At 43.3% G+C, this 26,332-nt stretch overlaps 1 protein-coding gene across 1 annotated transcript in view; it reads left to right on the forward strand.

Annotated features, from left to right (window-relative positions):
• TSNARE1 (t-SNARE domain containing 1) overlaps positions 1–26,332 on the forward strand; it is a 695,747-nt gene that overhangs the window by 602,671 nt on the left and 66,744 nt on the right. The window contains exon 12 of the mRNA XM_073329996.1: positions 17,039–17,154. Within this exon, the coding sequence (XP_073186097.1) occupies positions 17,039–17,134 (96 nt within the window). The 3' untranslated portion in view covers positions 17,135–17,154. The remainder of the gene's footprint in view (positions 1–17,038; positions 17,155–26,332) is intronic.

The raw sequence follows: 26,332 nt of genomic DNA on the forward strand, positions 1-26,332 counted from the left end.
TTTCTGGTTCTGAATTTTCCAGTAAATATCATCAGAACATTCTCTCTCCTGGTATCTTTAGTTTGGGTGGAACCCAGAAGTACATACGAGAATTTCTTAGAAACTCAAAACAGTCTGTGGTTTGAGTTTGGGATGAAGGTTTGACAGAGTTGTATTATCCAAACTGCCCACTCCGACAGACAACCCTTGAGGCAGTGTACCTCATTTGAAAGTTTCTTTATGTAAGCCTCACACTGTGAGGTGGTGAGATCCCTCATCTTCCCAGGAAGCTTCAGGCTCTTCTGACCTGGGCCAGGAGACCAGCCTGGTACTGGCCCAATCGAGGATCAAGAGGATTCGAACTGCACCTTTGCAAGCACCTCCCTTCACATACACGATTTGAGTGAAGAGCTCCTCAGGCACAGTCCAGCATCTGGCCCTGTGTATTTTAAAGAAAACCGTGTCACCACCTACTTTATTATTTCATCTCGGCAAAGCTTTTTCTAGTGCATCAGATTATTTTTTCTTGTGCATCACTATAAAGATATCTTAGACAGATACATAACTGAAAAGGTTTTGCCTGGGCTAAAGGTTATTTATAACTGAGTTGCAAAATGTGTTTTAGCATCAACCTCTTGCTCCCATCATGTTGGGGTTTTCTATTTCTTCACTATCTTTATCCATCAGAAGAAATATTCCTAGTTCGATGTTTACTTTCACGGTCTAAATGGGTTTATTATGCTTGTTTGCTATTACAGGTGTTGTAAATTGGCCACAACTTGGCAACCTGTTTTTTTTTTTTAAAGGCAGATTCTTTTGGAGTTTGTGAATTATATTCTTTAACAATATTTTTTCCAGGCAGTGTGAAACCACTCAAGGACATAAGTAATTTTGCCCCTTTCATGGCAAGCTAAATGAACAGATTTTTTTACAGAATGCCCTGTAATTGTTGCTATTAATGGCTTTACTTTGTAGAATGATCAGTGTCAATGATCGTTGCAGTACACAGCTGAGCCCCATTAAGCTGTCCACAGCATTAGAATCCTATCACCACGCTGTTGGCATAAATGGACCTCCTGGTTGGCACGCTTGGTAGAGAGAGGCCAAGGACTGAACTTCCCTTTTACACTTAGAAGCGATTCCTGTTGGTGAGGTTACAGGGACATTGACATGGAACAGTGTAAAGGAAACTTGCCTGGCTCCTGCCAGGGCCATAACTATTCTGTGAATAACCAGAAGATTTGTGTCTGTGATTGTCGGCATCTTGCTTTTCATAAGGACTCTATTTATTGGTTTTGTGACAGTCACAAAACCCACACAGCCGCCAGTCCCACAAAAATTCACTTGTAGAGCAATTACTATTCATTTGTTTTATTCTCCTGAAACGTGTGCTAGAGCCATGGCTCAAATATGTGGTACACCAAGTTTCATGATTGTGAGGCAGAACTAAGGACTAGAGCCAGCTAGGGAGCATGTGCATTTACTTTAATAGAAATTGGATAGGGGCTCAAATTCAGAGATCCAGGGCTTCTCCCTGGGAACTCTGTGACATTAGGGGGGATAGAATCAGGGGGAGAGAATAGCTCAGTGGTTGGAGCATTGGCCCGCTAAACCTAGGGTTGTGAGTCAATCCTTGAGGGGGCCATTTAGGGATCTGGGCCAAAAATTGGGGATTGGTCCTGCTTTGAGCAGGGGGTTGGACTAGATGACCTCCTGAGGTCCCTTCCAACCCTGATATTCTATCATTCTAATCACGTTCTTTGGCAGCATTTAGCTGTCTTAACCACGAGACTCTCCTTTCTCTTGCTGCAATCCCCTGCCTCATTCACAACACACATTCCATCTTTTTGCAACAAATGAGGCAGGGGGCCTACAGAGAGCAGTTTCTTTCTCTTGGAAACCCTGATTCAGCCCCAGAGCAGTTCCATCTTGTGCACTGAATGGAGCAAAGGTCCTATGGACAAAACAGGATGTGGTAATGTAGTTAAACAGAAATTCCATCATCTGGAACTACCTTAACCCCCTCACCCTTCTTAGAAATGACTGAACCATTTCAGCTGAAACGAAAACAAATAATAATTAAGAATATAATAATAATAATAATAAATAATTGATTAATTAAATTAATTCATAAATCAGGCAGACACCTGGCATGAAAAACGTCAGCCTGAACAATTTAAATTGAGCAAAGTTAAAAGCAACCAAAAGCAGGATCTTGAAATGGAAAGCACTAGGCAACCTTAACTGTTGGTGTTGCTATCTGTGCTATATGTAATTTTAGTGGTAACATCCCTATTTTACAGATGGGGAAACTGAGGCACAAAAGTTAACTGGCTTTTGTTAGCTCACATAGCAATTCAACTGGAGAGCAAAAAATAGAGCCCCAATCTAACACACGGTTCTGTGCTTTATCTGCTAGCTCATGTGTGGGGTTTTGTTTGTATTTTCCCTTTAATGCTGAACTCCTAGCTGTCCTGAACTCTGATCCTTTGTCAAACCTTATCTGGATCTCTAGTTGCAAAACTGGGCAGGCAATCTCAGGAGAAATTTCTTTCTCCTGAAATTGCCAATACATCCTGCTTCTTGATGAGGCAGAAATGTACTGCTTCTCTCATGGCTTTTCTACTTCTGATCCATCGGAAATGTGAAAGCACACAGGCTGCTGTGAAAAATGAAAAATAATAGAGGCTAAAATGTTATTCAGACATTGGAAAACTCATTTGGGTTTATTTTCTCCTAACCAGTTTCTCATCAGTACTGATTAAAAAGTAAGTCAGCTCATGCTTAGGCTCAAATCTATCTCCGTCCCAACTGACCCAAGACACACAGGGCCCAATAATTCCTTGCTGTAACTCCACTGGCTTCAGTTGAGGTGCACCAGGGCAAACTTGTCCAATACTGTTTGTTAGAACAATTAACTGATACTGGAAAATTTGGACTTTGAATTGGAGTTTGTGGGAAATTAAATGAACTCAACATCCTTTAAAGGAGCATCTCTTGGAGTTTTTTGCTGTGCTTCTCATGTTATGACTCTATTGTACATTGTAAAGCCCCATGTCACACACATGGGCTTGGGAGGGTTGAGACATTGTAATGCAGCAATAGAGTCAGCTTGTAAATCCCTGCTATGTGATGCTAAGTGCAGAGCTGTGCATCTCTTTACTCCAGGGGTGGGCAAACTACAGACCGGGGGCTGCATCTGGCTATCCAGACGTTTTAATTCAGCCTTCAAGCTCCTGCCAGGGAGCAGGGTCCAGGGCTTGCCCCACTTCACATGGCTCCCAGAAGCAGCAGCATGTCCCCCCTCCAGCTCCTACGTGTAGGGGCAGCCAGGGGGCTCTGCACACTGCTCGCGCCCAAGCGCCTGCGGACAGGGTAGCGTGCAGAGCCGCCTGGCTACACCTCCATGTAGGATCTGGAGGGGGGTCATGCCGCTGCTTCTGGGAGCTGCTTGAAGTAAGCGCCGCCCAGAGCCTGGACCCCTGACCCCCTCCCACACCCTAACCCCCTGCCCCAGCTCTGATCCCCCTCCCACCCTCCAAACCCCTCGGTCCAAGCCCGGGAGCATCCTCTGCACCCCCTAGCCCCACCCCCACCCCAGAGCCCGCACTCCCAGCTGGAGCCCTCCCCCACTCACACCCTAGCCCCCAGCCCGGAGCCCCCTCCCGCAGCCTGAACTCCTCATTTCTAGCCCCACCCCTGAGCCCACACCCCCACCCGGAGCCTGCACCCCAACTCCCAATTTTGTGAGCATTCATGACCCACCATACAATTTCCATACCCAGATGTGGCCCTCGGACCAAAAAGTTTGCCCACCCCTGCTTTACTCTCTATCACAGAATGTATTGCTCTTTCAGAGGCAGATTGTCATGCCTGTTTTCAGTTTAGTTTACTCACTGGTATTTAGCACTTCGCTCCTAACTAGTTCTCATGCTGCAAAACATCAGCAGCAAAGTGATAAATGCTTGTAAACTAGTGAAAAATAATCTGTCTGGAAGGAAATTGTGTGTAGTTTTAAAAATACTCTCAGCTACAAAGCACTGTGGTTTTTCAGAGTCTCTTAAAGAAGCCTTCTGCAACTCCTTGTATTGAAGCATATTTGTAATAAGGCTGTTTCTGATGAGACTAAAGGGATTTGGTTTTCCGTGTCCGCTGACTGTGTTCCATAGCAAAAGCCGCACCTAACATGTTTATTAAGAGCTGCATGCAAACAGCTGAAGGCAAGAAGCTATCTGTAGGGCACAACAATAAAAAGTTTTATTTTCCAACAAACCCAATAACAATGCAACATATTCTTGAGCGCCATTTACTGGCAGCATATCTATTAACTATTTACTTATATACAGCTTTGTCTCTTCTATGGAAAACTCTTGTAAACTTTATAACACAGGGATTCACTAACTCCTAACAGTGACTTTATAGAGCACTGATGATATACCATTCTCAGAATACCTCTTTGGGAGCCTGTGTCATGTGCACCAGGGGGTTGAGGAAGGATACCTACCTTGATCACTCAGTGTAATGTACTGGTTGATGGGTATGTGCAGCGTTGCCTCAACTGGGTGGAGTCAGACTTGCTGAAGTGTCCGTTTTGTTCTCAAGTGGCTGGAGGTCTACACTGAGGATACTAGTATTGCTATGCAAGATTAAAATAGCTGCTGAAGGTAGATGGCTGCTTTCTAGGGTAGGAAAAATGAATTGTCAATCTAGGGAATTAGTAAATCACATTGTGAGCCTGGTGCCTTGAAAGAGACCATAGAAATGTTAGCCATTAACATTTTGTCATCTTCTTCTTCTTGCTTTAAAAGAGCAATATTAAATGTCCACGTCTAGGTTGGTGATCCAATTGATTGCTTCAAGTGATGCGTAGGGATGGCAGAGATATCACCAAGGTGTGGGGTTTTTTGGACATTGAGTGATGAGGAGTTCCATAATTTGAAAGCTATTTCTGCAGTCGCAAATAGGTTTGTGTCTCAGTCCCCATTTATGGAGAAGGTAGGCAGATCTGCTGTTTGGATATTGGAAAATCCTTGTTCCTCATTCAATGAAACCAAAAGATTCTCGTGTTGTGATGAATTTGGGTGGGTGGAGGAATGCCAGTATGGGAAGCCATGGTTGTAGCGTTGATTTTACATTGCCTGTAATGACCCACATGGTGGTGTTGAGAACTAATGTGTCCAGATGTGTGAGCAGTATCCTGTGGTAGAGTAGACAAGGGCCAGTGAAGTGTAGAGATTTTTTTCATCGGCTCCCCAGGTTGATCTTGCCACTTTCTGAATGAGATTTACATGCATCTTTATTTTATCATGAATATTTTTCAAGTGCTGGTGGTATGTAAGGTATTTGTAATTGTCAGTGATGTTAAGTAAAACAAAACTGAAAGAACATAAGGTCGCAAAGTCATGCACTCAAAAGTTAGGAAATGCCAAAATTAAAGCAACTTGTGCAGCCTTGGCAACAGCGCCTAATTGATGGGAGGAGCTATTGCAGGGAAAGTCCTGCTCAAACCCTGCAGCCCCGGCCTGGAACATGCTCAATGCAAATGGCATTTGGCAGCTAAAGTCTCCAAAGATTCCAGCAAGTCTCTACTGAGCATGTGTGAACTGAGGTTTTACAGAGGCTCATAACTAAGCCAAATTTAGGTGAGTTTTCACAGAAATAGCAAAAAGCGCTTCCCTGATACAAAGAACATAAGAACGGTCCTACTGGGTCAGACCAAAGGTCCGTCTCGCCCAGTACCAGTAGCAGTGTTACCAGCTCTACTTATAACACACGCGTGGGAGAGTAACACATTGTAGTAGCCATGAGAAAACTAAGAAGGAACGGAAATTGCTTCAGGGGCAAAGTGGTAGATACATTGACAAAGTTGCTGGAGAAAAGGATAAATTAGTCCACGAGATAGAGATTAATGTCTGGGATGGGAGGGGATCGAGGAAATAATGAATGGCACCAAATCTACCTAAGCTATATCCATCAAGTTGGTGTGGGATGGACTTTTCCTGCTAAAAATACGTTATGTTCTTATAAACAAAGTGGCTGCTTCTTTCTCATTTAAATACACCGAAAGGTGCGTGCTAATATTATTGGTTTTTTTATAGCCACTCTTCAGAAGCAGTGATATTTAATAGTAAATTTATGTTATTTTTAAAGAAGGTACACCATAAAGATCACCAGATTTGGTCAGTGTGTTTTAATTTATGCACACTTTAAAGGTTACATTCCTCAGTTCCCTTTTAGTAACACAGTCTGTTTATTTCATTATAAGGTCTGATTGTGTACAACATGACTAAAGGATCTTATGAAATACAATGGAATATAATAATAATAATGTTCTGGAAACCTGTTATCAGGAAATTGTTTTCTCAGAGTTCAGTTTTACTGTAACCAGAGATTTTAGTCGAGCTGAGTTCACAAAGGGCCTGATCCTGACGTGTGCTGATTACCCACAATGTCCAGGGAAATCACTGGATTTAGAGATAAGTAGTAATTTATACTTGTATATTTGTGTGTCTCCCTTCGCGGGGACCTGCTTGGAGTATCTGGAGAATGATGATATGCTAAGGGCTAGATTGAGAAGTCCTAACTCATTTTGGTGAGCACCTACTAACATGAGTAGCCCTGACATTTGCGATGTTATTCATGTCGGTACGTGCTCACCTATATTGAGATTGCACAGTCTTGCCTTTAGATTCTGATACAGATTGCATATAAAATGGACCATCTTATATTGTACTATTTTCCCCTCCTGCAACAAAGGAAACAACTACTTGAAAATAAATGAAGATGAGTTTTCATTGCCCAACAAGGGCACTTAAAAAATTCCCTCATGACAACTGCAGACTGTGAATGAATGTTTTTTTTTTTAAGTTCATGGTGGTTCTGATATTTTCAGGATAGGGTTGGGATCCAGGAGACAGAGTTCTCCCTGATGGATGAATCCTCAGAGGCTTCTTTGTTTTTCAAGCGATTATTTGAGCCATCTAGAAAGTCTTTTAGTATTACTGAAGTGTTTTCAAATTCCTCTCTCCCTTGGTCATCTTTAGCCAGTCCTTTCTGGTTAGAAATTATTTTGTGTAATGTGCATAAAATATTCCTGCGAGTATAAAGCCGATGGGATCACTGTGATCTTATTTGCTGGGGAAGAGGGGTGGCTTCTTCTCTGCATGATATCAAGGTTCCTCTAAGGCTTTTTGTCCTGAAAATGGGTCACCATTTCCTCTTGTACTGAGAGAGAGAGCGCTGTGTCGTATAGCTCTAATGGTAGGCAAGGTGTACCCTAGATGTTTACATCTTGTAGAAGAGCAGGAGGGTGAGGAAGAAGGGTGAAGTCCTGTGGTAGAGTCATAGTGCTCCATGCATTACTCCTTTCCTTTGGCGCCCTTATCCCTATCCCTGACATGTCCCCTATGCCAGAGGTTGTATGTGGGAGCAGCACAGAGAGATAAAGTCATTGTGGAGATGAGCTTGGCAAACGATCACATGCCTTCATGAAGAACATCCACTCCCTGTAGATCCTTCACCCGTTTTCCTGTAGAACCCATGATAGACAGAAGGAGTGCTGACGATGCCTATGTCCAGCAATAGGCTGAGAAAAAATCCTGGAATCAGACACATCAAAGACAGAAAAGCCCTTGACAATTTTGTGTGAAACTCGTTGCCATTTGATGGCTCCACATTTTCTTGACCCTCTAAATATAGGAACAGCACCAGTTTTTCCTGGGCTCGCTACCCCTTCACAGCAGCAGAATAAGGACAATGGATTTCAAAAAAGTGGACTTTCACAAACTCAGAGAACTCGTAGGTAAGATCCCATAGAAGAAAATCTATGAGAAAAAGGAGTTCAGGAGAGTTGGCAGTTTCTAAAATAATGAATAGTAAAAACACACCAGCATACTATCCTGATTCAAAGGAGAGATAGGAAGAATAGTAACATGGCTCCATCAGTAGCTGTTTAATTATCTTAAAATCAAAAGGGAATCCTACAAAATGTGGAAACATGGACAAATTACTGAGGATGAAAAGTACAAAAGAATAGCATAAGGGTGTAAGGATAAAATCAGAAAGGCTAAGGCACAAAATAATTCTATCTAGCTTGGGCCATGAAAGGCACTAAGAAGAGGTTCTATGAATACATTAAGAGAAAAAGAAAGAGGAAAGAAATTCTAGGCTCTCTACTTAAAGAGGAAGGGGAGCTAATGTCCAATGACATCAAGAAGGCTGAGGTATTTAATGCCTATTTTGCTTCCGTCTTCACTGAAAAGGTAAATTGTGACCAGGTACTTAACACAATTCAGATTAACAACAAGGGGAAAGGGAACACAAGCTAAAAGAGAAATAAGAGGTTAAAGAATATTCACATAAGTAAAGCTATGTCTACACTGCAAACTTTTGTCCCCAAAAGTTATGCCATTTTCATTAAAATGCTTTAAGTAAACCGCTGTTGCATGTCCACACTATGGTCCTTGTGTCGGCAGAATGCATCCATGCTAGCAGCTTTTGCATTGACACGGAGAGCAGTGGGTAGCTATCCCACTGTTACTCCTGGGGGAATTCTGGGGGAGCTGCCCGAGGTAAGCACTGCCGAGCCAGCACCTGCACCCCTTACCTCCTCCCACGCCCCAAGCCCCTGCCCCAGCCTGGAGCCCCCTCCCATACTCTGAACCCCTCGGCCTCAGCCCTCACCCCAAGCCTCCTCCCGCACCCCAACCCAGTGAAAGTGAGTGAGGGTGGGGGAGAGCGAGGGACGGAGGGAGGGGGGATGGAATGAGCGGGGACGGGGCCTCAGAGAAGTGGCGGGGCCTCAGGGAAGGAGCGGAGCAGGGGAAGGGGCAAGGGTGTTTGGGTTTCTGCGATTAGACAGTTAGCAACCCAAACCCTGCCATCAGCCCCCACTCCTTCCAGCTCTGCACAGCACAGCAGTCTCTCTCTCTCTCTCACACACACACACACACACCCATCCGCCTCTGCCTACTTGTCTCTGTGTTCCTAGTCCGGGAGAGAGCAGCATTCCATGTTAATGATTTGCTCCTTGCTGCCAGAGCTCAGCTCTCAGAAACTTCCCAGAGCTTTGAAAGGGAAGGGGCGCGTGTCTGCAGGGCAGTTGATTTCAAAACAGTGTGCAGAATGGTCCTGGCAGGCATTGTGGGATACTGGGGGAGGCCAGTTGTGGTGATATAACAAATGACAGTGTCTACACTGATGCTTTGTAGCTTTAAGTTTACTGAAAAAAGCTTTGTCGCTCTCATCGAGGTGGTTTTATTTTGTCACCGAAACTGACGAGTTTTGTCCCCCAAAGTGGCATTGCAGTGTGTACACCTCCGCTGGTTCATCAACAAAAGCTGCCTTTCAGTGACAACATTCTGCAATGTAGACAGGCCTTAGATGAATTCAAGTCAGTAAAGCCTGCATGAAATCCCCCCCTGGGTACTTAAGGAACTAGCTGAAGCAATCTTGAAACCATTAGTTATCACCTTTGAAAACTAGTGGAGGCTGGGTGAGGTCCCAGAGGACTGGAGAAGGGCAGACATAGAACTTATCCTTAAAAGGAGGGGGACATAGATGACCTGAGGAACTGTAGACCTGTCAGTGTAACTTTGATACCTGGACAGATTCAGGAACAAATTATTAAACCATCACTTTGTAAGCACCTAGAGGACAACAGGATTGTAAGTAATGACAAATCCAAGTTGGCGAAAAACAAATCATGCCAAACCAACCCAATTTCCTTCTTTGACAGGGTTACTTGTCTAGTATATGGGCGGAGGCTGTAGATATGATATATCTTGATTTTAGTAAGACTTTTGACACAATCCCACATTACATTCTCATAAGCAAACTAAGGAAATGTGGTCTAGATGAAATTAATATAATGTGGGTGCACAACTGGTTGAAAGACGATACTCAAAGAGTAGTTATCAGTGGTTCGCTGTCCAACTGGGGGGGATGTTTCTAGTGGGGACTGTTCTGGGTCCTTTACGATTCAATATTTTCATAAATGACTTGGATAATGGAGTGCAGAGCATACTTATTTAATTTGTGGATGACGCCAGGTTGTAAGCATTTTGGAGGACAGGATTAGAATTCGAAATAACCTTGAAAAATTGGAGAATTGGTCTGAAATTAAAAAAATGAAATTCAGTAAAGACAAATGCAAAGTACTACACTCAGGAAAGAAAAAAATAATTGCACAACTACAAAATAGGAAATAGTCTAGGTGTTAGTTCTGGGGGATTATAGGGGATCGCAAATTGAATATGAGTCAAAAATAAAGTTGCAAAATATGCTACTATCATTCTGTGTTCCATTAATAGGGGTGTCATATGAAAGACATAGGAGGTAATTGCCCTGCTATTCTCGACACTGGTAAAGCCTCATGTGGAGTACTGGGGCCCACTCTGGGCACCACACTTCAGGAAAGGTGTGGACAAATTGGAGAGAGAATCCAGAGAAGAGCAACAAAAATGGTGAAAGGTTTAGACAAGCTGACCTAAGAGGAAAGCTTAAGAAAACCGGTCATGTTTAGTCTTGAGAAAAGAAGACTGGGAGGGGACTTGCTAACAGTCTTCAAATAAATTAAGGGATGTTATAAAGACGATGGTAATCAGTTGTCCTCCATTTTCCACTGAAGATAGGACAAGACATAATGGGCTTAATCTGCAACTCTGGAGATTTAGGTTGGATATTAGGAAAAACTTTGAATCATAAGTGTAGTTAAGGTGTGGAATAAGCTTCCAAGAGAGATTGTAGCATCTCCGTCACTGGAAGTTTTTAAGAACAGGTTAGACAAACCTGTCAGGGATGGTCTAGGTTTACTTGATCTTGCCTCAGCGCAGACAGTTCGACTAGATGACTTCTTGAGGTCCCTTCCAGCCCTACATTTCTGTGATTCATTCCAAGCCAGCTTTTGAAACTCTGAGCAACAAAGATGTTTTCTTTTGCCCTTGCAACTGTATTTTCTTAATAATTTCCAGGATGTAAGTCACTCCTCTGGGCCCAGTGCCTCAGCAGCTTTTAATGGTTCTAATTGCTTGACTATCTATTGTGGCATAATTAAAAAGCCTTTTAACATTTCACTTCCCTCCCATAGATAAATAGATTCCTGCCTGTAGGATGTGACCTACAGCTTCTTCTGTGGAACATTAAGGCAAAGGATTCTTTCAGTCTCACAGTAACATCCACCTCTCCTGTCACTATAAAGCACTTTCAACTCATGTCCCTAAATAGCCCCACTAACTTCTTCCCTGACATTTGGTATTCACTATTTCAATTGTGTGTGTAAAGGGCACTGTCAGGCTTAAAATATGTCCTTACCTATAACATGTTACTTATAAATCCTGAGATTAAAGCAAAAATAACTACTGGTGCACACAAGTGTATCAATGCTGTTCTACACCAGCCGAAGATCTGGCTCATCTGCTCACCAGACTAAGCTGGGTGGTGTAGGTAGTTCTGCCTATAATTAAGGTTGCCCAACATTTTCCATTATAAGGTCCTGGTTTTAGTTGTTTTAACTTTGCCAGACAATTCAGGCTGAAATTTTCCACTCTAGGCAACTGCCTAAAGAGGTTTGTTTGGCTTGGTTATTGGCTTTCTGTTTGCTGTTTGGTTTCGTTTGTTTAAATTTAAGCTAAACAATCCAGGCACCTTCAAGAACAAAATGAGGGGGAAATGTGGTGTTTTCCCCTGTTACAAATTCATAGTACTGTTTTGTTGAGAAGCTGTAGTGCCTCTGTGCTTTGGAACACTGACTTGAAATTTGGCAGTGGGATGCATTAGTGTGCGGGATGTGCCTTTTGCCATTCCAGTGAAAATCTGACTGAATTCTAAACCTCCAAAAAATTCTAGTTTGCACATGCTCATTGGAGACTTGTTAGATTTTTGGCAGCTAAATTCTCTGACATTTCCATCTGCATTGAGCATGCTGTGTCCCCTTACAGCTCCTACATGCAAACTGGATGGCACATTGCCCAGAGAGCGACTGAGTATGCTCCATCCTGGGGCTGCAGGAGCTGAGCAGCAGGACTGTTCCTGAAATTGGTTGTCCAGGCAGCGAAAGGGTGCAGTGGCACCAGGCACAGGAACTGAAAGCGGGAAGACTTGTCAGTCCTATGCTCTCAGTGCTTCCTCGCTGGCACTCAGGCAGCCTGGAGGAGAATGAGGAAGACGTCTTGCCTGACTGGAATTAGGGTTGCCCACTGTCTAATCACACAAACCCAAACACCTTTGCCCCACCCCTCCCCGAGGCCCCGCCCCTTCTCTGAGACCCCGCCCTGCTCACTCCCTTACCCCCTCCCTCCATCGCTTGCTCTCTCCCACCCTCAGTCACTTTCACTGGGCTGGGACAGGGGGTTGGGTGTGGGAGGGGGGGGTGCAGGCCCTGGGCTGGGGCCAAGGGGTTTGGAGTGTGGGAGGGGGCTCCAGACTGAGCCTGGGGCAGAGCGTTGGGGTGCAGGAGGGGGTGCGGGATGCAGGCTCTGGGAGGGAGTTTGGGTGCGGGAGGGGGCTCAGGGCTGGGGGAGAGGATTGGGGTGCAGGAAGAGATGCAGGCTCTGGGAGGGAGTTGGGTACAGGAAGGGGCTCAGGGCTGGGCCACGGGTTTGGGGTGCGGGAGGGGTTGTGGGCTCCGGCCGGGCAGCGCTTACCTCAGGCGGCTCCCAGTGCTTACCTGCCTGGGACTAAGGCAGGCTCAAACCACTCCAGCCTCTGATGTCACATGCTAAACTGGTTCAGCTCTGATCCGGTCTGAAAAATCCTCCATGGAATGCACAGATGCTGCAGGAACTGGAGTTGGTGGGTTAGCAAGTGATAGTCTTCCCTGTGCATAAGTGTTGAACCAAAGACCATAGCATGCGATAGAGGGCAATGTACTGAGAGAGGTGCCATCTTTTGGATGTAAAACTGGCATGCTGATGTATCCTTGATGACCAAAACTTGATGATGCTTTTTTTTTTAAGAGCAGCAGAGTTAGTTCTAGTGCCATAGTCATATTCTAGTTTTGGTACTTATATTCTGCTTGCCAAAGGGCCTCTTGCGAGTTCATTTGGGTATGATATTCTTCACTTCCTTTCCTGAGCTATTGTGAAGTGTTCCTGTTCCTATTGAACCCAGAAGTGGTTGCATTTTATGGCATGTGAAGGGATTCCAGTATATGGCATTACAGTTGTGAAATTCCTGTGGATGCTTCTGGATAAAAAGTGGTATATGAATGCAACATATGCATGTAGTATATTATTTATCCCTACTCAGGTATTCTATGGCATGCTAAGATTTTTGAATGGAGACTGAAATACAGATGAAAAGTGCAAACTGTCTTTGCAATGGAATGAACATTTGCCTTAATGAAAAATGAAAGAACGAGATGAGGAATTAAGAGGAAAAGGCTGTAACACCTAAAACAGATTATAGAAGCATGTTGGAGCGACATGCTAAATCCATAAAGTGGTGATATAAAGGGAACAGGAGCCATTATTGTAATTTGTCAACCAGGACAGAACTTATAAAATGTTTATACATATAAAATGTCTAAGAATAATGAAGTCAATCCTGCTCTAAGCTAAATGGCCCGCTAGCATTCCCTACTGATGCAACAGAGTCTATGGTTTTTAGAACCCGACAAGAACTAGTCTTTTCAAGATAGTCTTTGTGATTTTAAGCAGAGGCAATGCTCCCTTATTGACTTGAAATTACTTAAGGCTAAAGGTAAACAAAAGGTTGCAGCAGGCCCATTATCTCATGTGCTCAGCTCTTCAGAATGTATTTGATTAAGTTCCCCCTTGGAAGTGAAGCTTAAGTCATTGAAAAGGAGAAATTTACCTTTATAGGTGGAAAAATTAGTTAAAATTATAGAGGATGATGACGGGAAGGACCAGGGCCCACTGACATTCTCCTCACTACAATCACGGCAAATTGACTGAGACGCATATGCCGACATGATCATAATGCTCCCCACTCAGAACCAGAGAGAATTCCTTATCAAAACATGCACAAGAAATTATGTATAGTTAAAGCACCTAAACCCTTAGTAGTGTGTGAGTAGTTGCAAACTGGATGAAGGAAAGGAGACCCAGGGTAAGTACTTCTGCCATGGTTTAGGAACTGTAGAGAGGTCACTAGAGACCTCAGCATTTTTATTAAAGATCTCTCATAACTGATATTAGAAAAACCTCATAGAAACAAAACATCAACATTCAAGTTTCTCAATGGCTTTGAAATGCAAAAGAGGGTCCTTTTGCATCCCATGGCCCCATCTAGTCCAGTGTTCACAAAGTATGTACGATGGGCCTAATAGTCCATAGAGTGAGGTAATTGGACAAAGAGGCAGTGAGGAATTTGGGCATTGGAAGGGGAGGTGGGTCCATGAGCGGACCCCTGTCACTTCTAAATAATTGGAGACCCACTGATCTAGTTTTAAATGATAGCAAATGCAATTTAATTCAGATATGTATGGTGCAATGATGCCATGAGCAAAGAATTTGGAATTAGTGCTGACTAGGAAGGTGTTTACAGCACTGACCAGGAAAGAAAGTGGATGCCAGTACAAAAATTAGCTGACTCCTTTATCCCAAAGTGCTGCTATAGCTGTAAGAAAGGACTGTAGATATATGTAGTTGCTTGATTATGCCTCGTTGTTATTATCTGGGTTCGTGGACACAGGGCTGGAGGAAAGAGCTCACTGTCTCTGACGGGCTCTCAGCGTGAGCGGCATTATACTGTGTGAGCTATATCGGGGAACTCATTTAATGTGCTATTATATAGTGCATCCAAGCAAGAGCCTGGATTAAAGTGAACCCATGATTCCAATGGCCTTATGGGACTTCCATTATTCTATCCAGTTAAACAGGGAATAAGGAATTGCCCCTCAAGAGAGAGGTTATAAATAGATAACGGCAGTATTACAGCTGTGGAAGATACTGGGTAAACCTAAAAACAGAGAATGGCCACCCTGGGTCAGACCAATGGTCCATCTAGCCCAGTGGCCTGTCTTCTGACAGTGTTCTGTACCAGAGGCTTTGGAGGGAATGAATAGAAGAGGGCAGTTTATCTAGTGATCCATCCCCTGTCATCCAGTCCCCACTTCTAGCAGTCAGAGGTTTAGGGACACCCAGAGCATGGGGTTGCATCCCTGACCATTTTGTCTAATAGCCATTGATGGACCTATCCTCCATGAACATATCTATTTCTTTTCTGAACCTAGTTATGCTTTTGGCCTTCACAACATGCCCTGGCAATGAGTTCCACAGGTTGACTGTGCATTGTGTGAAGTACACCCTTCAGTTTGTTTTAAACCTGCTGCCTGTTAATTTCATTGGGTGACCCCTGGTTCTTTTGTTATGTGAAGGGGTAAATAACATTTCTTTATTGGCTTTTTCACACCAGTCATGATTTTACAGAGCTCTAACATATCCTCCCTTAGTCGTCTCTTTTGTAAGATGATCAGCCCCAATCTTTTTAATCTCTCCTCATATGGAAGCTGTGTCATACCCCTAATCATGTTCTTGATCTTCTCTGTACTTTTTCCAATTCTAATATATCTGTTTTGAGATGTGATGACCAGAACTGCATGCAGTATTCAAGGTGTGGGCATACTATGAATTTCTGTAGTGACTTCATGGTATTTTCTGTCTTATTATCTATCCCTTTCCTAATGATTCTTAACATTCTGTTAGGTTTTTTGACTGCTGCTGTACATTGAGCGGATGTTTTCAGAGAACTATTCACAGACTCCAAGATCTCCTTTTTGAGTTGTGACAGCTCATTTAGACCCCATTATTTTGTATGTATAGTTGGGATTATGTTTTGTAATGTGCATTGCTATGTATTTATCAACACTGAATTGCATCTGCAATTTTCTTGCCTGGTTATCTCATTTACTTCTGCTTCAGACAAATGTGGACGTCAAGGTTACAACTTCCAGGAGCAAAAATCTGGCTCTTGACCTTAATCTGAATGGAAATCAGGGTGCTTGGATGCTGAAGCATCTTTGCTGGCCTAAGAAATTACCTATATTTTTGCATGGCTGGGATTATTACAGATTTCTGCCGAGACAGCCCCTTCTCCTGTCAGTAGGAAGGTAGTCGTGATCCCTTTCACCAATCACCTAGCACTGCCCAAATCCCTGATTTAACGTGATGGCAATAAGTGAGTGTCAGCTGGTGATGGCCTGAGTAGGAAGAGCAGTGGGTGAGGAATGTGGCTGCGAGTTTCAAGGGAGGCTTTTCTCTCAGGAGGGTGCACAGAAGGGTGGATCTGCACTGAGTAAAAGGCATGTCTTCTGTAGCCTAGCATCCTGCATGTGACTCAGCCAGTCCTGGAAGTGGAGATCGATGTGCAGCGATATTTCTTCAGACTTTCTCTGCATCGTCCAATGAACACATACATGTATTTTGACAGCAGTGTGCCCTTGTTGCCAAGAAGGACAATGGCATTTTGGGATGTATAAGTAGGGGCATAGCGAGCAGATCGAGGGATGTGATTGTCCCCCTCTATTTGACATTGGTGAGGCCTCATCTGGAGTACTGTGTCCAGTTTTTGGCCCCACACTACAAGAAGGATGTGGATAAATTGGAAAGAGTCCAGTGAAGGGCAACAAAAATGATTAGGGGTCTGGAACACATGACTTATGAGGAGAGGCTGAGGGAACTGGGATTGTTTAGTCTGCAGAAGAGAAGAATGAGGGGGGATTTGATAGCTGCTTTCAACGACCTGAGAGGTGGTTCCAGAGAGGATGGTTCTAGACTGTTCTCAGTGGTAGAAGAGGACAGGACAAGGAGTAATGGTCTCAAGTTGCAGTGGGAGAGGTTTAGGTTGGAAATTAGGAAAAACTTTTTCACTAGGAGGGTGGTGAAACACTGGAATGCGTTACCTAGGGAGGTGGTAGAATCTCCTTCCTTAGAAGTTTTTAAGGTCAGGCTTGACAAAGCCCTGGCTGGGATGATTTAATTGGGGATTGGTCCTGCTTTGAGCAGGGGGTTGGACTAGATGACCTCCTGAGGTCCCTTCCAACCCTGATATTCTATGATTCTATGATTCTATTTATTTCTGTTTCCTGTTTTTCTCTTAGCAACGAGCCAGGAAGATGAAGTGCTGCCTTCTCTCTGTCGGGATGGCCGTTCTGCTGGTTGTTGTCGTAATTATTGCAGTCTCAGTCAAACACTGATCCCGCTGAGATTTCTACAGGTGGGAGTTTATATCTGACTCTTTATCATGTGATATGGATGAAGGCTGGGATAAGTGGATGGCTCAGGGATGTGGTGATGACTAGAGTGGTGTATCTCTAATTTGTTGGTTCATATCCAGACCTCAGAAGTTAGATGTGACAATCATTACCCTCTAAAGGATGCTGGGGGGCCTAGGTGAAATGTGTGAGTGGTCACAGTCCCATTCTAGGTAGACATGGGGAAACTTGCACTGCTGTTTTCTATTCTGCACTCATGCTTTGAAGAAATTGAGGCACTCAGACTCCAGGGCAGTTTTCCTGGCATCTTTCACTAACTTTCTATGCATGCCGAAGCCTGTCCGATGTCTGGGCCAGGCTGAGATTGGCCCTTGGTGGGCTTGCAGAAATCTCCCCCTCACTTGTGCAGCCCATGTGAGGAATGCTACAGCCGTGTCTCCTGCCTTCTTCCGTATCGGGGGAACAGTCTGCACCACGGATAGACCCTGCACAGTGTGTAATGCCTTAATCACAACGAGCAGCTCAAGAGACACATCACTTCCTGAGGAACCCTCCCTCCCCCACTCCTCCTGATTCAGATGGCTCTGCATTGCCCTCCAAACAGGGCTCTGTCTAAATTGCACAATTTATCTCTGGCTTTTTTTTATCTGCACAATTTATTTCTCTCTCTCACATACAACAAACTGCGCAGGCCAGATTCTGATCACGCATGCCAGCGTAAATCTGGCATAACTCCAGTGACCTGAATGGCATTACTCTGGATTTGCACTGGTGTGTCTGAGAACAAAATCCAATCTCATATGCTACTTTATGTGAGTATGGAGCGATGTTAGGGTGTACAAAATCAAACATCCTCAACTCCTGGAAATCACAAATCTTATCAAACCGTGGTTAAACCTGGACGCATTTAAGGCCTACTTGGGCATGTCTACACAGCAAAGAAAAACCTGCCGCTGGCCCATGCCAGTGCGGCTTGAGCCACGCAGCTCTTACATAGCTGTGTAGACATCCGGGCTTGGGCTGGAGCCCAGACTCTAGGACCCTGCGAGGAGGGAGGGTCCCAAAGCTCTCAGCTGGCACGGGCCAGTTGCGGGGTTTTTTTTGCTGTAACACTTTTTTTTTAATCCGTTAGATTGGTGCAGTCACAGAGCCAGAATAACCTAATGGTAATGAAAATCCCAGCAGGAAAATTGGAGTTAATCTTCTTTCAGAATTTCATGTGTTTGGGGAGGGGATCCTAATGACTCAGTACAGCCCTCGGAAAAGCTGAACACTCAATTTTCCCGTCATCCTTCAGTGGTTGAACCACTAACGACCTAGTGCATAAAACACCAGTTCCTCAACAGCAGCACCAATAAAAATATAAAAACTGGACTGGATTATATTGGATTCAGCCTGGACGTGTCCTCTTATTTCATCTCACATGAGACAAGCACCAACATGGTGACGTAATGACATCTGACCTTTATATACCACTTGTCATGCAGAAGGAGCCCCAAATGCTGTACAAACTACTCATTTATATACAGGTATCACTTTACCCACCTCTAGGGAGAAATGCATCAGTTGTTTGTTTGTTTTTTTCCATGCCCAACAGCTCTGCACAACAATTCAAGGCAAAAACTGAAGTATCTAATTGAGAGACAGAAAATAAATACTCCACTTTGAATGAGGCGAGGACACTGAACCTAACATCCCGAGACTTATAAAATGTGCTGTGAGATCTATAATGAGGACAACTAGTTAGGACTCCAGTTTTACATTTCATCCAGGAGAGGCTACAGCACAGGGCTCTTGAGTCTTTGCTGGACCATTGCTTTATTGCTGAGTCAGTGGGAAAGTAACTGCCTGCTAAATCACTTTTGATTTTTCTCCCATCCTCGTACTGATCAGGCCAAATATCTCTAGCTTTCAAGTTCACATCCCAGGATGAAATACCTTAATGTCACTACACTGAGAGCCCCCAGACCCAGCTGATCATATTTTGGACCTAGCTAATGATTCATTTGTAATAGATTTTTTTTAAATTATGATTTCAGCAACCCTGATACCCCCAAAATAAATAAAGGTCCTTATTACAGGGAAAGGCAGGTTGTTCTTTCACAAATCAGATGTGAAGCAGGCACAGCAAATCCATCCCTTCCATGGGATTCATCGTTTGTTCCTTGAAAAATAAACAAGAGAGTGGCTCTTGCTTTGAATTTCCTAAGTAACAGCGGTGCCATCAGTTCTTCAGCTCAGTGCGTGCAGAGAGACCAGCTGTTCTTATGAAATCTCCAAGCCCTGTCCTAAGTGTGTCACTTCATGCCCCGAGGCATTCTTGACTGAGGATGGAGAGAAAAGCATCCATTGCATCCAGCGAGGTTATGGAGAAACTCCTGGAGATGTATGTACGTTTTTTTGTTTCCACCTCGGGGATTATGAAGTAACCAGGCATTTTGGAGTCAAATTGCTCATTATGGAACCATGTTGCAGCTGCTCTCTTAGCCATTCTGGTATAAGTCACTGAACATCTTAAAGGGATAGTATCCTGGTGACTCTCCTAGAAACTCCCTACCTTAACAATGCCTTTGCTTTATAATTGTTAGAATTCCTGATCCTGGAAGCGTATCTCCATTGGCTCTCTCTTCCTGACTTATACACAAAGTGTTTCAGCCTTTGGACTCAGTGCCAGAGTCTAGGAAAACCAAGAGAATGCAGAGAAAACCCACTAAAATGATTTGAGGGCTTGGAACAAATGCCTTACAGTAAGAGAGTTAAAGAGCCCAGTCTGTAGTTTATCACAAAGAAGATCAAGAGATGACTTGATTATGGTGTGTCCCTTAATGGGGAGAAAACACTGGGCACTGAAAAGTCTCTTTAAGAGAGAATGGCATAACAAGAACTGATGGCTGGAGCTGAAGCCAGACAAATTCCAGTGAGAAATAAGGCACACAGTTTTAACAGTGACAGTGATTAATCATTGGAACAAACTACTGAGGGACATGGTGGATTCTCCATCTCTGGATGTCATCAAACACAAGTTGTTGGGCTCAGTGCATGGGTAACTGGGTGAAATTCTATGAACTGTGATAGACATTAAGCCAGACTAGGTCCCTTCAGGCCTTAATCTATAAATTTAAGAAGATTTGGATAGAGGTAATCGTATAAAAGAGCACTTCACTTCTCAGTTGCTGATTCATATTCAGCTTAAGTCAGTCAAGACTTCAGTGTTGTTGCCATCTGATGGCAGCTTGGTGGCCTATGTGAAATCGGTCCACCAAGTGCCCTACATCCGTATCTCATATCATGGCAACTATTACCCTCATTAGCAGTCTCAGTAGACTCTCTATTTCTTGGTCTAATCTGTTCCTCCCTGTGCTTTGGAGCTTTGCTACATAGTTCAGATTCAGATGTTAACTTTCCAAAGTTCAAGGGTGGTAAGATCTAAACATTCAGGCCCTTCTATACTTTTAACTAATTGAGACACAACCTTAAGGGAACCGTTAAATGAAATACCTAGCACAGTTTCTAATTCCTTTCCCTCCAGTTTGGGGGCCCAATTCTACATGGAAGAGAGAATCAGGCCCATGGGGTTTAACCATTCCCTGAAGATATGGTGCACTCTCTTATTCACTCTCTTTCAGCTTAAAGTGAAATAACCATCAGATCAAGCTGGAGACATTGCTTTGACTTTTTTTTTTCCTTTGCAGTCACAGATAGCCATGTCCAGTCCATTTAATTGGTGCATTCTGTGATGAAGTGTTTATCTCACCACTCAGAGAGGACACAGACTCTAGCAGCTTGTTTGATATGTTTTTTTCCTCATGCTTTCAGGTCTTGGCTATTTTCTTTAATGTCTTGTACTCCGTTATGCCCCTCTGTGCTCTACACCTGATGTCCTGACTGCAGTGGGAATAATAAAATCCACAATTTTAGTGCACAGCCACTGGGTATGATCTGAGGACCATAGGAATGCCTCTATCAAGGGCTTCATGCTGTATAGCCTAAGCCACTCCTCATCTCAGAGCCTGAAACCTAAGAGATTTCTGAACTACTGGATTTTGCTAAATCAGCCTCAGAGAGCCCCACTTGGTGTCATTAATACTGAACTTTTCCAGTACACCAGAGGACTTTCAGAGACAATACACAGTACCCTGTGGAGCTGAGGGAAAGGATATTTCCAAGGCAGGAGACATCAGTAAAATACCAGTGAATGCAATTGGAGACACTTTCTGTGGAGATTATATATACTGTTGAGGACACCGATGACAAAACTGACAGCTTGCGTTGGTGATCCGTGTGCACCCAGAACATGGTGCTTACAATGCTCTCTCTTCGCCAACTCAAGCCTAAATGCTGGGCACCCTCACAATGGAAATTCTGTGGCACGTTCTGTGTGTTTCTTGCATGGTGCCATCATGTTGCAGCTGCAACAGCAATTCCCGACTAAGCGACAATGTGGGATGTAACAATAAATTGACCTAATGAACATTGTAAATAAGGGAAAAACATGGCTAGCTTTGTTCCATGAAATTGCTTCTTGCTTTTTAAATTGATACCATGGGGCCAGTTTTACTTATTGGCTCTGCTCTTACCAGTGCAAGGTACATTTCTTAGTGGTCATGAGAGAGACCCAATTTGCAGTCCTGTATCAGTCTCAAGAGCCACAGAGGACGTTGTCATATTTGCTAGCTGCCAATCACAGGACTGAATTAATCCACCACCCTGTTCCCTGAGCTGCCTGTGTCCTTTGTGTTCAGGAATGTACAAAGGAGCCAACAGTCAATAACTTCGCAAAAGCTCTTTTGTTCTGGAAGTGATTCTCCTTTTTTTCATCGGGGTATATTCAAGATTTATAGTCTCTTGATCTATAATTAATGTTTCAGATCCTGAAGTCCTTACTCAGTTTTTACTCTGGCAAGATTATTGGGCCAGATTCTTACACTGGTTTAAATGAGATCAGAATCTGGCTGTCAGTTTCAGAAGGAGTATTGATGGAGTTTTCTTAACACTTCATCTGATCTTGATGCTTGTTGCCTGCGTGCCTCTGTGACTTCACAAGTATTTCCATGGTACCAATTGCAGTGTCACAAACAGAAGCATCTGACTACAGCTGGGCAAAGGTTTTTCACTTTTTTTTCTGAAAAATGCTTTTGCAGGGAAACAAAAATTTGAAATAGTCAAAATGTTTCATTTTGACTTTTTGATTTGACAGTGTTTCAATTTTAAATCAGGCCAGTTTAAAAAAAATATATAAAAAGGGTGAAAAAATATCTTAAACAGCCAAAATCAAAATAAAATAAAAAAAAAATCTTTTGAATCAATTGAAACGTTTTGGTCGACTCAGTATGAATCAAAAGTTCAAAAAAAATTGTTTTGGGTCAATTCAAAATGTTTAGGTTGATTTGAAACTAATTTTTTTCAAGTTTTCTGATTCAACCAAAAACCTTGAAAAAAATGAGGTTATGGTTCAAATCAAACTGGACTTTATTTTGATTTTTCAGTTTGGCCCCCAAAGCAAAAAATCTGTTATTTGCTGATCTCTACCTATGAGTTCAAGGACAGGGCACCTTGAGCAAATGAAATCTTAAGAAACAGGATCCTACTTCATGCAAAAGTCCTTTTAAAGTAGTGTACAAGGGAGGAAAAATATAAAGACCCCATAATATGTAGGAAGACTTATTCCTAAATAAGTTTTGCTATAATTCATAATTTCTCCCTCTTAAAGGGCTTAATCTTCAAAATGTTGAATGCTTGAACGGAAATCAGTCAGAGTTGTAGGCGTTCATCATCTTTCATAGGCCAATTCTAAGCTTGTGTGGCATCTCTTTTACAATCTGTAGCATAATTTAGCATTTTCCCTTGGGTTTCTAGTGCATATTTAATCTGAGAATCTCAAAGTGACTTGTGAACATTAATTTAGACTTTGAAACACCCTTAAACATTTGCCATGACAGCCCATCTCTAAGCATACAGTGAAATAGCCTGATTTTCAGAGGTGCTAAGAATTCAGTTTACATTAACACCAGTAGGACTTACGGGTGCTTGGCCTTTAGGATCATGAGGTTTTTGTATCCCTTACGTATATTTTTGTTATGATACTTCCAGATGTTCTTGATAGCCATATAAATATATGATTCCTTTTGTAATCTTGTTACATTCATGGCCTCAATGACTTCTTGAAACAATGAGTTCCACAGTTTATTCAGACATTGTGTGAAATACTATTTCCTTTTATCAGTTTTGAATTTGCCATCTTTTAATTTAATGAAATGTCACTTTTTGTTCTTGTATTATCAAACTAATATTTTCCCCCTGTTGTGCTTAAGTTATCTCTCTACCCGCTTTTTCTGTCTTGGGTGGTCCAAGAACCAGGTAGGTCCTGGGGTGCTGGTGGTGAAGTGGGATGGAAGCAGAAGCAGCAGACAGTGTTTAGTCATTGTGGTTCACTGATTCTTCTGCTCATGGGCTTAAGTGGGTTTGCGGATTTGGTGGAGTCCCTGATTTTTTGATATCACGGTGATAGCGTCCCCTTGCCTGGAGAAAGGGAGAGTTCTGATTGCCTCCTGAGGGGGGAAGGACATGGGCGTAGCTCCTGGGTCCACATTCAGTCTCAGTGTCTAAAACAGAGGATGCTGGCTCTGTGTGTGGGTGTGGCGAGAAGGTGGAGAAGGCAGCAGATAGGCATGGTTGTGCTATTCTACCCTAAGCCTTGCCTGCATGAATATTGTCTCCCAAAACAATGAGCTTTGTGAATGTCATACCCATGTCAGGCTCAATCAACTCCCTGGGAAAATCTTTGAGGTCTTGAGGCTTTTGCGTGTGGAACAGAGAGGAAAGGAGGAAGAGGATGCTGACTTAAAAGACCAAAGGGGAAATATTAGCAAAATCTTTGTTTTCCCATATTATATTATTAAAGATATATTTTTGTGAGTAACCTCGAAATACAATTTTAAAAGTGTGGCCTTTAATGGTAGACCTTTGGGGATGTATTTCCCATTGCTACAGCAAGGCGAGTGGGGTTATTACATAATTGTGTCTACAAACTCAGCTGCAGAGAATACATAAGTATCTGGTTATTTTTTCTCTATGGACAAGGTTGCTAGTGCATTAACAGAAGCCCTGAAGAGGCTGGAATGCCCAGCTGCTCTGATTAGTGATCCACAGAAGTATGAAATATATGCCTGTTGGGACAGGGAAAAATAACCCGTTGGACTTTCTCTGGACCAAAATCTAATTAAAGGATGTACCAGGATTTCTCTGGAGACAATTGGTTACAGGAGAATTATTTTATCAGTGCTGTTAGAGAAACAGATAAAGAACATCTTAGAAACAGCACTCCAGGGTTTGTAGTGAGTCGTGAACAATTATGTGTTTTGCCGGTGGGGAACCATGTTTTTGATTCCACAATCTACTGAAAATCCACCACGGCAGCCATTTATACTCAGTCAGTTGTGCGTCTCGAGGTTCACAGGCAACTGTGGAGACAGGGAAGGTTTTGTGAGCACTCCTCTATTTCCTGTCCACCTCTTGCTAAAGTAATTCACTCAGTCTCTTACAAATGGGATCTCTCCAAAGGTCAGGAGTGTCCCATAAATAAGACAGGTTTCAGAGTAACAGCCGTGTTAGTCTGTATTCGCAAAAAGAAAAGGAGTACTTGTGGCACCTTAGAGACTAACCAATTTATTTGAGCATGAGCTTTCGTGAGCTACAGCTCACTTCATTGGATGCATACCGTGGAAACTGCAGCAGACTTTATATACACACAGAGATCATGAAACAATACCTCCTCCCACCCCACTGTCCTGCTGGTAATAGCTTATCTAAAGTGATCATCAAGTTGGGCCATTTCCAGCACAAATCCAGGTTTTCTCACCCTCCACCACCCCCCACACAAACTCACTCTCCTGCTGGTAATAGCCCATCCAAAGTGACAACTCTCTACACAATGTGCATGATAATCAAGGTGGGCCAATCCCTGCACAAATCCAGGTTCTCTCACCCCCTCACCCCCCTCCAAAAAACACACACACAAACTCACTATCCTGCTGGTAATAGCTCATCCAAAGTGACCACTCTCCCTACAATGTGCATGATAATCAAGGTGGGCCATTTCCAGCACAAATCCAGGTTTTCTCACTCCCCCACCCCCATACACACACAAACTCACTCTCCTGCTGGTAATAGTCCATCCAAAGTGACCACTCTCCCGACAATGTGCATGGTAATCAAGGTGGGCCATGTCCAGCACAAATCCAGGCTTTCTCACCCCCCCCCTTTTTTTCTCCAGGGACACACACACACACAAACTCACTCTCCTGCTGGCAATAGCTCATCCAAACTGACCACTCTCCAAGTTTAAATCCAAGTTTAACCAGAACGTCTGGTGGGGGGGGGGGGGGAGCTAGGAAAAAACAAGGGGAAATAGGCTACCTTGCATAATGACTTAGCCACTCCCAGTCTCTATTTAAGCCTACATTAATAGTATCCAATTTGCAAATTAATTCCAATTCAGCAGTTTCTCTCTGGAGTCTGGATTTGAAGTTTTTTTGTTTTAAAATAGCGACCTTTTACATTGGTCATTTACATTGGTCAAACTGGACAGTCTCTACGTAAAAGAATAAATGGACACAAATCAGATGTCAAGAATTATAACATTCATAAACCAGTCGGAGAACACTTCAATCTCTCTGGTCACGCAATTACAGACATGAAGGTCGCTATCTTAAAACAAAAAAACTTCAAATCCAGACTCCAGCGAGAAACTGCTGAATTGGAATTCATTTGCAAATTGGATACTATTAATGTAGGCTTAAATAGAGACTGGGAGTGGCTAAGTCATTATGCAAGGTAGCCTATTTCCCCTTGTTTTTTCCTACACCCCCCCCCCCCAGACGTTCTGGTTAAACTTGGATTTAAACTTGGAGAGTGGTCAGTTTGGATGAGCTATTGCCAGCAGGAGAGTGAGTTTGTGTGTGTGTGTGTGTGTCCCGGGGGAAAAAAAGGGTGGGGGTGAGAGAGCCTGGATTTGTGCTGGACATGGCCCACCTTGATTACCATGCACATTGTAGGGAGAGTGGTCACTTTGGATGAGCTGTTACCAGCAGGAGAGTGAGTTTGTGTGTGTGTATGGGGGTGGGGGGATGAGGAAAACCTGGATTTGTGCTGGAAATGGCCCACCTTGATTATCATGCACAT

This window comes from Lepidochelys kempii, chromosome 2 (assembly GCF_965140265.1).
Source record: "Lepidochelys kempii isolate rLepKem1 chromosome 2, rLepKem1.hap2, whole genome shotgun sequence".
Taxonomy (NCBI): Eukaryota; Metazoa; Chordata; order Testudines; family Cheloniidae; genus Lepidochelys; species Lepidochelys kempii.